This window comes from Heloderma suspectum, chromosome 2, assembly GCF_057233095.1.
Source record: "Heloderma suspectum isolate Gila_16-S chromosome 2, 16-S_ref, whole genome shotgun sequence".
Taxonomy (NCBI): domain Eukaryota; kingdom Metazoa; phylum Chordata; class Lepidosauria; order Squamata; family Helodermatidae; genus Heloderma; species Heloderma suspectum.
This window is the reverse complement of record NC_139459.1, coordinates 370,835,492-370,849,211: the sequence shown is the minus strand read 5'-3', so window position 1 is coordinate 370,849,211 and position 13,720 is coordinate 370,835,492. Positions and strand designations below refer to the sequence as shown.

At 46.3% G+C, this 13,720-nt stretch overlaps 1 protein-coding gene across 17 annotated transcripts in view; it reads left to right on the top strand.

The window, feature by feature from the left end:
* Nucleotides 1–13,720, top strand: part of LOC146356062 (uncharacterized) — a 37,572-nt gene that overhangs the window by 992 nt on the left and 22,860 nt on the right. For 10 of the 17 annotated variants that reach the window (XM_084831177.1, XM_084831176.1, XM_084831174.1 and 7 more), the window contains exons 1-4: nucleotides 2,925–3,202; nucleotides 7,269–7,737; nucleotides 10,823–11,024; nucleotides 13,258–13,426. In XM_084831177.1, coding sequence (XP_084687303.1) covers nucleotides 7,667–7,737; nucleotides 10,823–11,024; nucleotides 13,258–13,426 — 442 coding nt within the window. In that variant the 5' untranslated portion in view covers nucleotides 2,925–3,202; nucleotides 7,269–7,666. Of the gene's footprint in view, nucleotides 1–2,924; nucleotides 3,216–3,247; nucleotides 3,494–7,268; nucleotides 7,738–10,822; nucleotides 11,025–13,257; nucleotides 13,427–13,720 lie in introns of those variants that run through there. The other 7 variants (XM_084831173.1, XM_084831171.1, XM_084831178.1 and 4 more) reach the window with 5 other exon arrangements.

Here is a 13,720-nt window from a genome sequence, read left to right as displayed (position 1 = left end):
ATGAAAAATAAATACATTGTCTTCATTAGGAACTCCTATAGACAATTCTTCAGGTACGATTGTTTGTGTACCATCAAGTGCTTTAATTAAAAACACTGAATAAAATTATCTTACTGGTCTAGTGCAGTTCTGTTGGGTCCCTTGCACCAGACCTTGAAGCGTTTGTTTTGAGCTGTTATTGGGGGCTTTGTCTTTTCTGTTTTGCATAGTTGTCTTATGCAGCCAGCAGGCCAGTCCTCTAAGGGTGCAATCCTATCCATGTTTAGACAAAAAGAAAAAGCCCTGCAACAAAAGTGCTGGGGGTTGTAGGTCTTGTTTCTGTCTAAACATGCATAGGATTGCGCCCCAATAGGCATAATAGAATCGTAGATTTGGAGGGGTCCTTGGAGGCCATCTAGTCCAACCCCTGCTCGATGCAGGAAATCTAATGCATCCTTGGCAGATGGCTGCCCAGCTTCCAGCCAGAGAAAGCCCATCAGCCTTGGAGGTAACCAGTTCCATGCTCAAACTGCTCTTATTGGCAAGAGGATCAGGCTGAAAAGAAGAAGAGGCAGGCAGTGCAAACAAGGTGCTGCTTTTTCCTCTCGAAAACTGCACTGAGGCTGTCCATCAGCCTTCCCCAACCGGGCACCCTCCAGACGCATCAGACTACAACTCCCATCGTTCCCATGGACGATGGGAGTTGTAGTCCAACACCTCTGGAGGTCACCAGGTTGGGGAAGTCCGCTATACATCCCATGCTTCCTTGAGAGTAAGAAGGCAATCCATCTGAGTATGTCTACGTGCGAGTAAACGTACACAGGGATCATGCTGCACAAAAGTCCCGGGGGGGGGGCGGGGGAGCGGGGGGGGAGATCTGCAAATATTCTCCCAGGGCAGGAAGCGTTTCTCCAACATTTCAAGTAGCTAAACCCTCAATCTGATGCCCAACTTCTGAGTTGGTTGCCCAAATTGTATTAATTCATTTCTCTATCTCCGCTCCACCCCCGGAATTGTCCCATCATAGAGATAGAAAAAGATAAGCGTTACAACACAGCCCTTACTTCTGGCTTCCATATAAAGGCCTCCATATGTGGGGCAAGAAGATAATTCAAGTGCGTGGGGTGGGGCGAAGGTGCTCTCCTAGACCCTGTGGCCCGCCAGAAGTTGTTGAACTACAACTCCCATCACCCTTGACCATTGGCTATGCTGGCTGGGGCTCATGGGAGTTGGAGTCCAATCATTGGAGGGCCACGTGTTCTCCACCTCTGCTATTATGTCTTCCTTCTTTGCATGGGTCTCCCCTTCCCTTTGCACATTCACTATATTATTGCTGTATATTGATATCAGCCTTTCCCAAGCTGGTGACCTCCAGATGGAGATCTGAATTCCGTGCTGGCTGGGGTTGATGGGAGCTGGAGTCCAACACTGTCTTACTTCTTTGCATGGGTCCCTCCTTCCCTTGGCACATTCAATTTATTATTGTTACTCTATATTCTGTAGCATCATCCAGGTGTGCGGTGCTTCCTCGACTAACAAAACAAAAAGACAGTTCTCAGCCCCGAGTAGTTTACAGTCTTGTATCTATAACTGGAAAGAATCTGTGACACGCACATCCTGCGTTCCCCCTGTTCTCCATGCCTGGACTGACCTCACCACACCACGCCTTACAGTACCCTTCCTCAACCTGGTGTCCTCCAGATGTCTCCAACTACAACTCTCATGATCCTCAGCCAGCGTGACCCGTGTTCCTGCTGGCTGGGGATCATAGGAGTTGTAGTCCCACATATCTGGAGGGCATCAAGTTGGGGAAGGCTGCCTTCGGCCTATATACCCGCTCTCCACATTTACTCAGAAGTAGGTGCCACTATTTGAACGGGGTTTACTCTCAGGAGACCATACAGAGATTGGCCGCAGCCTCATTGCTCCAAGCTTCCCTGCTTCAGCTGCTCCCGCCTTGAGCAAAGAAAAAAAAAACGACAAAAAGAATGGGATAAGGAGGGGACAAATTAATGCAATCTAGAGGAGACAACTTAATAAGGATATGGAGGGGACAACTTAATAAGGATATGGAGAGAACAAATTAATGCAATCTAGAGGGGACAACTTAATAAGGCTATGGGGGGACAAATTAATGCAACCTAGAGGGGACAACTTAATAAGGATATGGGGGGACAAATTAATGCAATCTAGAGGGGACAACTTAATAAGGATATGGGGGGACAAATTAATGCAACCTAGAGGGGACAACTTAATAAGGATATGGGGGGACAAATTAATGCAATCTAGAGGGGACAACTTAATAAGGATATGGGGGGACAAATTAATGCAACCTAGAGGGGACAACTTAATAAGGATATGGGGGGACAAATTAATGCAATCTAGAGGGGACAACTTAATAAGGATATGGGGGGACAAATTAATGCAATCTAGAGGGGACAACTTATTAAGGATATGGGGGGACAAATTAATGCAATCTAGAGGGGACAACTTAATAAGGATATGGGGGGACAAATTAATGCAATCTAGAGGGGACAACTTAAGTATATGGAGGGGACAAATTAATGCAATCTAGAGTTAAAGTGTGTGTATGGGGGAAATAGCGCGATTACTTAATATAAGCTAACCACAACACGCGCCTTCCTCCCTCTCTCTTTTTTTTTAGATCCTCCTTTATTTAGGGTGGCACAGTGGACTATACCACTTCGCACTGCCGGGGGAGAATCTTTTTTTTAAGTATTCCATTTCTTTTCTTTTTTTAAGACTTATTCTGCAGATAGAAAAACAGTACAGGAAGGAAAAAAGCGAGCTCGAATCTCCCCCCCCCCCGATGTGCAGGCTGTTCAGTGTGCAGAGCGTTTGTTTTGCCTAAAAGAATCTCTCCAAAAATGGTCTGTCCTGCCTGCCAATCTAAAGTGGAACAGACCATTTTACCGCCTTATTCCGGGGGGGGGGGAGCGGGCCCTAATTCAGACTTAACCTGGGTGTTTCTTTAGTAAGTTGAATAGCGGCACAAGATCGAATGCTAGATAGGGGTTGGGGGGGGGGGCAGGGTTAAAAAAAGTGGAACGAGCACGCTCATCGTGTGAATGTGACTTCTTGCGGGTCGCCCATCTGCAAAAAGGAAGCCGGAGAAAAGAAGGTGGGGAAAGAAAAGAAAGGAGAAACGGAGCTTGGGTGAATTTTCTTGGAAAGAAGCTGATGCGCGCATTGGAGAGAAGCCGTGAGTTTCCGAGGTGCAAAACCTGGCTTGGGCGCGCGTGTGTACGCGTGTGTTTGTGGGCGAGGGGGAACACGCGTTCCAACCGTAGACTTATAAAAAAGGCTAGACTGAGAGCTCCCATTGTCTGCAGTAGAGACTTCGCAGTCGCTTTTGGGAGCCATTTTGTTTCCTCCCTTGCTGGCGCGGAAGTCGGAGATGGAGAAAAGGGAAAAATCCTGAATTTTTCTGTCTTTTATTTCACCTAGCTGGAGTTGGGCGGCAGCAAAAAAAAGAAAGAAAAGGGACACAGAGGTAGAAACAAAACCGCGTGTTCTTGCTCTTTCTAACTCTGGTCTTAATTCCTATGTGATATTTGGTGTTGTTTTTTTAAAAACATTTAAAAGATTGCCTAGGTCATGGAAATGCAAATTTAAAATTATTTTACTGTATCCCAGCCATGCCGGCTGTGGCTGAGAAAGGATGGCTTACGACAGCCCTGTGATGTAGTCTAGTTGTTGTTGTTATTATTTAGGCTGCAACCCTATGCACACTTACCTACAAGTAAGAGCCATCGAACACAGTGGGACTTACTTCCAAGTAAACATATTTAGGATTGCGCTGTTAATAATTTCTATAACGCTCGCTTTACCTAAAAAGATACCTCTAAGGCTGCAATCCTGTGCACATTTACCTGGGAGTAAGTTCTTCTAAGTAGGCATGTATAGGACGGTACTGTAAGCCTACTGTTAATAGTACAGGCTGGAGGCTGATAGAGTGTTTTACACCAACCCTGCAATGCAGGCTAGTGTTGTTATATTTTTCTTGCAGGAGTGGTGGTGGTGGGGTCATACTGCGGCAGAGAGAGTAGCATACAAAACCCCTGCAATGTAGTCCACCGGTAATATGACTGCTGAGGCTGAGGCTCAGAAAGTGGTTTGTGATAGCTGTGCAATGGAACCCAATGTTGTTATTTGCATATTGCTGTGGAGGGGGTGTGTAAGAGAATTAGTAGTATATGACAACAACCCTGCAGTGTAGCCCAGTGTTGTTATCCAGTCTGCTGACTTAGAAAACATATTATTAAAGGGAAATGCTTTCTCAGAGCCCTGCGGGGGAGACGGACTGTGAACTAGTTCATACAGGTAGCTTTGGGTGAGGGGGCAATTTACCTGTGGCTGGGGGGCGGGGGGGGGATTTTTGCAATCACATTCCCCTGTCACACGTGCGCGCGCGCGCGCACCCACGCATCGCTTTCCTACCCGCAGGAGTCTCCATTTGTAGAGGAGGAGAGTAATTTTGATTGCAGAAGTGGGAAAGAATAATCACCCCCTTTCCCCAGCATTTCTGCCCTCAATTTACACTGCAAGCATTGCATCTCCCCTTTTAAAGACGACTTTGAGTTAAGTAGTTGTCTTTAAAATGTTTCAGTAGAAGTTAGTACCCCCCCCCCCGCCCAATTTGGTCAGTTTCTGCTCATGCTTGACTTGGATTCCCATCCAACAATCCCATCTCTGCAAAACATCCCTAAGGTTTGAGCAAGACTTAAATTGCCCCCCCTTCCAGGCTTCCCACCCATCCAGGCCCCCCCCACCCCAACGCACCAGTGCTCAAATGCCTAGGGGAGAACCCATGCACTCTATTGGCTTGTGGCACAGATGTGGGGTAGGGGGGTTTTGCCCCAGCCCAATGTAACACAGGAATCCCAAGTCAAATCGGAAGCTGAGCAAGCGTGCATCCTTCTAGCCTTTTGTGTCTATGGCTCTGACGGTCTCTGTTTACCAGGACAGCCCCTGTTTGCTTTTGCACCCCACTAAGCCCCTCTCCCCGTTTTTCCTCTTGGGCAGAAGGCAGTCCACTGCATTAAAAAAAAAAAAAAAATAGGGCGTCCTCCATTGCGCCTTCCCCCTCTACATCTCCCTCTGATGGGCATCTCATTCAAACACACCAGCTTTCCTCAACCTGGTGCCCTCCAGATGTGTTGTTACTGCAGCTCCCATCATTGAAGCTGGCTGGGAATGATGGGTGTTGAAGTCCAACATATGGAGGGCACCAGATTGGGGAAGGCTGAAACAAATGCAGATTACGAGCTATTTCTTTGCTCCTGACTGTGCTATTAAACACTAAGCTGCCATATATATGAATATACTTTATCCTGACATTGTTCCATATCGCGCAGTATAGTGGTTGTCCCAGGATTTCAGGCAGAAGGAGGGCTTTACAACGGAGCAAATAATTTCTCCTGAGGTCCATAAGAACATAACAAGAGCATTGCTGGATTAGACCAAAGCTCCACCTAGTCCAGCATTCTGCTCACACGGTGGCCAACCTGCTGCCCACAGGAAACCCACCAGTAGGACATCAGTGCAACAGCACCCCCGCCTGTGTTCCCCAGCAACTGGTGTACATAGGCATATTGCTTCTGGAGATAGCATATGGCCATCAGGACTAGTAGCCTACAGCTACAGACCTGCAGCTGGCCCTCAACATCATTAGGTCTCCTTGAAAGGAACCCAAACCAGGGTTGCCTTTTCCATGGACAAGCACATAGCAATCTGGATAGGTTGGCCAGGTGCAGAAGAGGACAGGGGTTCCTGCATTTCTAATAGTTGTGTAGAAGAGGGGATTTTGCATATTGCAGATTGGAATGAGGGTGGGGGCCTGGAAAAAAGGCGAGTGAGGGGAGACATGAGAGAGGTGTACAAAATGATGCATGGTGTGGAGAAAGTGGACAGGGAGATATTTTTCTCCCTCTCACATAATCCTGGAACCCAAAGGGGTCATCCTATGAAGCTGATTGATGGGAGATTCAGGACAGATCAAAGGAAGGACTTCTTTACACAGCGCAGAGTTAAACTGTGGAATTCACTTCCACAAGACATAGCAATGGCCACCAATTTTGAAGGCTTTAAAAGTGGGTTAGACAGATTCCTGGAGGAAAAGGCTATCAATGGCTAGTAGTCCTGATGGCCATGTGCTCCCTCCAGTATCACAGGCACTGTGCCTATGTACACCAGTTGCTGGGGAACGTGGGTTGGAGGGTGCCGTCACACTCCTGTTCTGCTTGTGGGTTTCCCATGGGCAGCTGGTCGGCCACTGTGTGAACAGAATGCTGGACTACATGGGTCCTTGGTCTGATCCAGCATGACTCTTCCTATGTTCTCATGTTCTAAATTATGGCTATGCGAAGGCCGCTTAGAGAGTCCATGGAAGAGTTTTACCAGGCACTTCCTGAATTGTAGCTCAGTCTCTTAACCACAGGTCCCAGACCAGTATGCTGGAGTTCATGGCTGGTCTCAGTGGGCTTACATGTGGTATACGCTGCATAGGTTTGGCTTGCAAGGCATGCTGCGAGCCAGGACGTTCCTGCCTCAGCTCCTGCCTGGACCAGCGTTCTATTGGCTTCAATCCCCCATCTGTAAACTTGGAATTATAATGCCAATCTACCTTGCAAGGTTGTTCTAAGGTTTACTGTGAATGTGTCTGTGGAGCAATTGCTGTGGATTTATATAAGTGCTTATGGATTTTAATATATTAAAGGTGCAACTATGCCCCCCTGGGCTGCTGCTGGCAGGGCAGGAGGAGCAGCGAAGGCTCCTTGGTCCTCCTTTGAAAATGTTTCCACTAGACAGGCCTCTGAGCCCATCTAGTGGAGTTGTGCTGGTGGGGGTGGACCAGGGCTGGTGAGGCCACAAGATACAGGGAATCCTGGCCTCTCATCCTCCCTTGCCAACCGGCACCCCTATGTTTTCCTCCCCCTGACCTCATCCAAGGCCATTATACCAGCCTCAGGAGAGGAGCCACTGCAGAGCTTTCTGCAGTGGCTGGGAGTGGGCAGGGGTGAGATTCCAAGTGGGGATTTTCCCTTCTGAGGTGGTACCTCTGTCTACAGCCTCGAAGGTGAAAATCTCCAGTATCCTATGGCCCCTCCAACAATGTCTAGGGGACATAAGATTGCACCCTAAGCGCTATAAAAGTAGTATAAATACAATAAAATAAAAGAATATACTTTATTACTTTAGCCCTAATTCTTCACTGGGTGGAATGATGCCCTGTCACTTTAACACCTGCTTTGTTTTCTTTCTTCCAGCACCTGGCCAGGAGCTATCTCCTCATTCCTTTCTCTTGAGGGTTAAGTCTACCACGTCCATATTCCTAGAGAGACATCTAGGAACCAAAGATGTGAACTGTCAAAGTCCTAGAGAGGCATTGACCATTAGACTCACATACACCACTCTACCATAGCAGTATATCCCCAGTTGGAAGAACCGCCAGATTTGAAGCGTGGTGAACTTCAGCCAAGAACCAGTGTGCCACTTGCAAAGCAGGCCGGGCAGAATAAAAGTTCTGCTTTGCCATTTTGGGGGGTTGGGTCCACCTTTTCCACCTGTGACCTCTCAAGTGTATAACAACCGATTTTAAGAGAGAGAAGTACGTCACACAAGACTCGCACATTGGGTCCGCCACAGAAGGAATCAGTGTCTAAACATGGCGAGCTGTTGCTCAGTAACCAACTGCAAAAACCGCCGTTGGCGTGGCACACATGTCACCTTTCACAGGTAAGTTCATTTGAGAAGCTTTCAGGGCCTTCATTCCAGAGGTGGGAGGGGCTTAAGGAAAGGGGCGGGGTCAGCGGGAAATGGGGTGGACCAAAGGTTTTAAAAAATTACAAGCATATTTTAGCTTAAAGCTCTTCTTGCCGGTAACTAAGCCTTAGGAGAGGCATTTCAACCGTTTAGAATGGGGGAAAACCTGTGCCAAAGCTGGGAAACAAGCAAGCGATTGGTGGTTGGGCGAAAGGGGTGGAGCCAGGGGAAGAAGGAGTGGCCATCTGGGGAACCCCAGAGGTCCAAATTTGGCCCCCGGGCCTGAAGTTCCTCACCCCTGTTTTGAATGACCAAGCAGGGCAGCCTGCAAGGCACTGTGGTGGGTGGGAAATAATGTATTGGGAGCACACATGGCCTAGTGTTGTAGCACTATTGCTCTGTGCTGAGTGTTGAAGATTGGAGCTAAGTGAGGACGATGTTACTCACCTAGCCCCAATGTGGACTGAGGGAGCATTTTTACCTCTCCCTCCCTGTCTTATATGCAAGAGTTCCTGTGAGACTAATTTAAGGCGCAATCCTGTGCATGTTTAGACAGAGAAAAGGCCTACCACTCCCAGCATGTCCCAGCCAGCTCTGCTCGGAGTTGTAGGCCTTTTCTCTGTCTAAACATGCATAGGATTGCAACCTTAATTTCTCACACGTCGCAACCAGGGCTCTTAGCTTTAAAGTGGCCAGAGCTATTACATTCTTATATTCTTGATTTGGGGATGAGGAGAGGATTACAAGGTGGGTATATGCAACTCATGATCTGCCTCTGCCAAGCCCAGGCCCCCCCCATACACACCTCTATCCCCAGATACCGTAACCTGTTCGAGTCTTAATGAGACCCCATCCTTTGTGTTCCTTTTTTTCAACTGATGCCCTCAAGGCCCCATGCCGCCTTCAGGGATGTGAGCATGCTCATTCTTCTTCAGGTTGTTTTTGTGTGTGTGGTTTGCAGCTGTGTGTTTGTCTTTTTCTTTTAATTTACTAATGTTTACACCTCTGCATACCAAGGCCATTTTGGTTCCAAACTGATAGGAATCCAGCACCCAAATTTGCTATTAGAATAACAAGTGGGGTCCTACAACAAAATGTTGCAGTGCAGAGTGCCCCCACTCAGGTCATTCTATCCCATTCCCCCTCCCCTCTTCCTTTTCCTTTTTTCTCCCAACAGTCAGCCAGCATTTTGTGCATATTGAGCATGCTCAGTTCTGAGAGTCAAACCCCGTTTCCCCATTTTCTGGTATTTGGGGGAGGGGGCACTTGTGCGCAATCCTGGCTACATTAAAAATCTTTGATTTCCCCACTGATGTCTGTGGGCAGCTCTCTCTCTGTCTCCAGGGAATTTTAAAGTAGTGTGAACCTGTAAATGACCTATCCAGATAATAGGATGGTTCTTTCTACATTTTTTATATCTATGTGTCTCTTCTTCCTTCCTTTCCAGCTACTCCATTCCATGCTCTTTCTCACCTGATTGCCATTTTTTCCCTCTCAGCCCCCCCCCCCCGTCACTTTGTGCCCTTATGGTGCTGTTCATCTGGGGGGAAAGTGTTCCCCCACACACACTTAGTCTTTTTCACTATAAACATGGGAAGACTTGGATTAGAAATAGAGAGGATGACGATACATTTTAGTTAAATCTATACTGTGGCCACACTTGGTATATTGTAGAAAGTTCTGGTAGCTCCAGCTCAAAAAAGATGCTGCAGAGCTGAAAAACGTGCAAAAAAAGGACAAAGCTAAGTTTTTCAGGGCAGTGCTGTGCCTTTCCTAGAAGAAAAAGCCTAAAGAAGGGGGTGTTGAACCTCTCTCAGCCTGAGGGCAGAATTAAATTTCAGAAAAGCTCTTGGGGCTGCATTCCAGTGGTGGATGGGACTAAAGGCAAAATACCGGCATATGTTATCTTAAGACTCACGCTGCCAGTAACTTAGCCTTAGAATGGGCATTTCAACCTTTTGGAATGGGGGGAAAAATGTGCTAAAGCCAGGAAACCACCAAGCAATCAGAGGAAAGGGGGTGTGGCCATCTGGGAAACTCTGGAGGGCCAGATCATATCAAGACCCCTGGGGGGGGAGTAGGCCTGCAGGCCTGAGGTTCAACACACCTGGCCTAAAGCATTGGGGTTTTTTAATTTAGGAAAAAGGTGGCTTACAGAGGGAACTGAGAGATTTATAAATAATTATGCATGATGGGGTGAAAGTGGGCAAAGATGAAACATTTTCTCCCTCTCTTTCATAATACTAGAACTCAGGGTCACTGAATGAAACTGGTAGGCAGCAGATTCAAAACAGGGAAAAAGAAATATTAAAGTGGTTCCTCACCCAGTGCACGACTAATGCAAGGAATCTGCTGCCACGAGAGGTGGTGATCTTCAATACCTTGAAGAGGGATTTAGAGAAACTCATGATGGAGGAGACTAGGTTTATCCACTACTATAAGCCGTGATATCAAAGTGGGAACTCTCAAAAGACTTATATGTATTTGTACCACGATCAATGTTGGTCCTTCGAGTGCCGGTTCTTATGTCGGTGAAATGGCACCACTCCCAAGAAGGAGGTATTAGCAGGCTTTGGGGAACCCTGAGTTTACAAAAGTACAAAAAAACGTTATGGGGAAAAACGCATAAGCAAAGGCAACCCTCAAAATGTGAGGACTGAGCATGCTCAGGTGTAGAATGCAGGGGGCATGTCAGAAAACTTGGGGAAGGGGGAGAAGTGGGAATGGAATGGAGTGTCCTGGAATCCTGTACAGGAAGCAGTCCGTACTGCAACACTATGTTGCAGGCCCCACGTGTACCTCTGAGTATTAGGTGCTGGGGACAAACACAAAGGTTCTGGGAAGCATCTTTTGCCTTCCTGCCCTGTTCGTGGGCTTCCCCGAGGCATATGGCTAGCCACTCCTGGAGAAACAATTTGCTGGACAAGCATACAGGGCTGTTATGTTCCAAGTGAACATTTTATACAAACGAGAATGAAACCCTTTTGCAACTGATGGTGTGCAAATCCCGTTTGTTTGTTTGTTTGTTTGTTTGTTTCTTGGAACAAAATTGCTGCAGGTTTCCTCTTACAAAGGAAGGGCAGTTAAAAAAATGGCTCGTGAACATTGGACGCCAGAACTTCATGCCTTCCTACAATGATGTTGTGTGTTCAGAGCATTTCAGAAAGACGGATTTTTGGGGGAACGTGGCTTCTGGGCGAAGGGACCTAAAGCCTGGAGCAGTCCCGACTGTGTTTAGGGTACCTGGTCGACCAAAGAAGGTATGTGTGGCCAAGGTGTATTTAAACAGAAATGGGCTGCAGCTTATTTGATTGTTAAATCACCCTCAAGAGGCAAACCAGTTGGTCATCGGTCAATCGTCCGCAACAAGAAAAGAGAAAATCAGTTGTCATTTACTGATGGAATGTAATGGGTGTTTTAAAACAATTGGGACCTCCAACAAAAATGTGCAGCGTGGTGCGCTGCTGTTCAGGATTATAGAATCCTAGAACAGTAGGGTTGGAAGGGGCCTCTAAGACCATCAAGTCCGGTCCTCAGACACTCCATTTGGTTCCTCCTTTCCCCTCATCCCACTTTTCCTTTTCCCTACCACCAACAGTCAGGCCACTCATTGGGCTGTTTGTGGGGAGTTCTCCCTTCTGAGGCCATTTTTCCCTAAAGGTTTTTGTATCTCTGCAAACCTGGGGATTTTCCCTAACCTTGCTGATACCTCCCTCTTGTGCATGGGAGGTGCTGTTTTGGTTACATAAGCAATGGCACTCACCACCTGAACATTGGAAATAGAGGGAATTATTATCACAGTAAGCCTGCATAAATGTGGAATTTCCTCCTCTTGCTTGGACCCGACCAACTCTGTTTTTGCCCCTTTATCTTTGAACATATTGGTCGGTATAATTGATATCCTTTAACTGGAGATAATGGGAATTGCACCCCATTATGTATACAGAGTATGTGCTCAGCCGCAGAACTATGGCTCTCTCTCCAAAATGTGCCAGGCTGATTTGAACATGTGAAACTGCTGTAAACTGAGTCAGGTCATTGGTCCATCTAGTACTGTCTACTATTTGCAGTCTCATGCTGATGTCCTTTTCCCATCGCCTACTGTCTGAGATCCTTTTTAATTGGAAATGCTGAGAATTGAACTTACACCCTTCTGCATGCAAATCATGTGCTCTTCCTCTTCCCTTTTGGGGGCATACAAAGATAAGATTAGTGAAGTGTTTGGGTATTGTCCATTTCAGCCGAATAGGTCAGTTGTGTTGGTTGGTGAAACTGGAAGAAAGCTGTTCTTTCTTGGGCATCAGGCCAAGAATGGTGTTAATTTTGGCCATTGGAGAATTCTACATTGTATCTACTTCATCCTCATATTTAACAACATGTCTGATCGCCATAGGTGACCAGGAATTCAATGTAGGCAAGGGCATTAGATTTTTTCTTTTGTGTTTATTTATTACATTTCTGTACCACCCAATAGCCAAAGCTCTCTGGGCGGTTCGGAACAATTAAACCATAAAATACAGGATGATAAAGAAGGGTTAAAACGACAGTTTAAAAAATAAAAATAATAACCAAATAGAACCTAGCAGCAGTGCAAGATTTAAACTACAGTACCAGGTTTAAAACAAATTTCATGCAAGCGAGTGGGTTGGAACGTTTCTGTGCTAGTTGCGGAGGCTGAAAAGCCCCTTCCTCCCCCAGTCCCTTTTAGTAAAAGGCTTTTTCCTCCTAGCCTGTTAAGGTGCTCATCGCCTGTGTTTCCATGCTGGCTGTGATGGCAGGGGCTTTTCCTCCTCTAACTTTTGTGGACCAATTTACAAGGCTGATCGATTTATTTTTTGTTTAATGCCCTCAATAAAACTTGCAAGCTGCCCGAGTGTCTGGTTCACTATTATGTGAGACCTTTTATTTTGACAAGTGATAACGATCTGTTGCTTTCAGGAATTTTTAGGGACCTGCTTTTAAGTTAATATGTTTTTAGTGCTGCTCATGGTAGTATCTTATACATTGTTTTTAATTGTATGTTGTTGTTTGGTTCACTGCTTCTGTTTTGTAAGCGTATGTCAGTCTATTAAGTCATTGTCATTAAGGCTGCGTACTTACCTGGGGAATAAGTCCCATTGAACTCAGTGGGACTTAAGTCTGAGTAGACATGCATAGGATTATGCTGTATGGCTGCAAACCTATACACATTTACTTGAGAGGAAGTCCTGTTGAAATCAATAGGGCTTACATCTGAGTAGACAGGTATATGATTTCAGTGCAAAACACCTGTATCTTTAAAAATTGATTATTCCAGTGTATGGTCATTATATTTTTATTCAAAGCAAATCTTTTTTTAAGGGAGAATCAATCCAAATGATTTATGTATAAAATCACTGAGATAATTTATAGTCAAAGCACTCCATTTCAGCTTGGAGCAAATGACTGAATACTGTTATCACCTTCTCATAAATTCAATATAAGTAGTCCGTGTGTTTTACTTTCTTTCTACAGGGTGCTAGAAAGGGAATGGCTAAAAAGAGGCAGGCCCTTGTCCGGCGCAAGGCACCAGATCCTGTACCAAGCAATCTGTCGGAGATCGGCGATAGCGACGTAGAAGCGTCATCCTCCAACAGTGACATTGTCATACTGGAGCACTCCTACTCAGCTCCAACAAGCCCCGGTAATGGTAGCAATTCAGCCTCACAGTTAATTTGTTTATTACATTCATGTACCACTCTTCATAACAAATCACAAAGCAGTTTTGCAAATAAAGCAGGGTACAGAACCTGAGCCCTCCTCTAACAAAGTCAGGAGGACAACAAATGGCGAATTGACCTGGGGACTCCGCTGGCCCTGGAATAAGTGGGTGCTCATCCTGGCACTGGCTGAGTCTCTTTCCCTGTGCTGAGGAGAGGCAGGGAACTCTCTGCCTTTCTTCAGCACAAAGTGAAAATGGGCAGGGGACGGATGATGT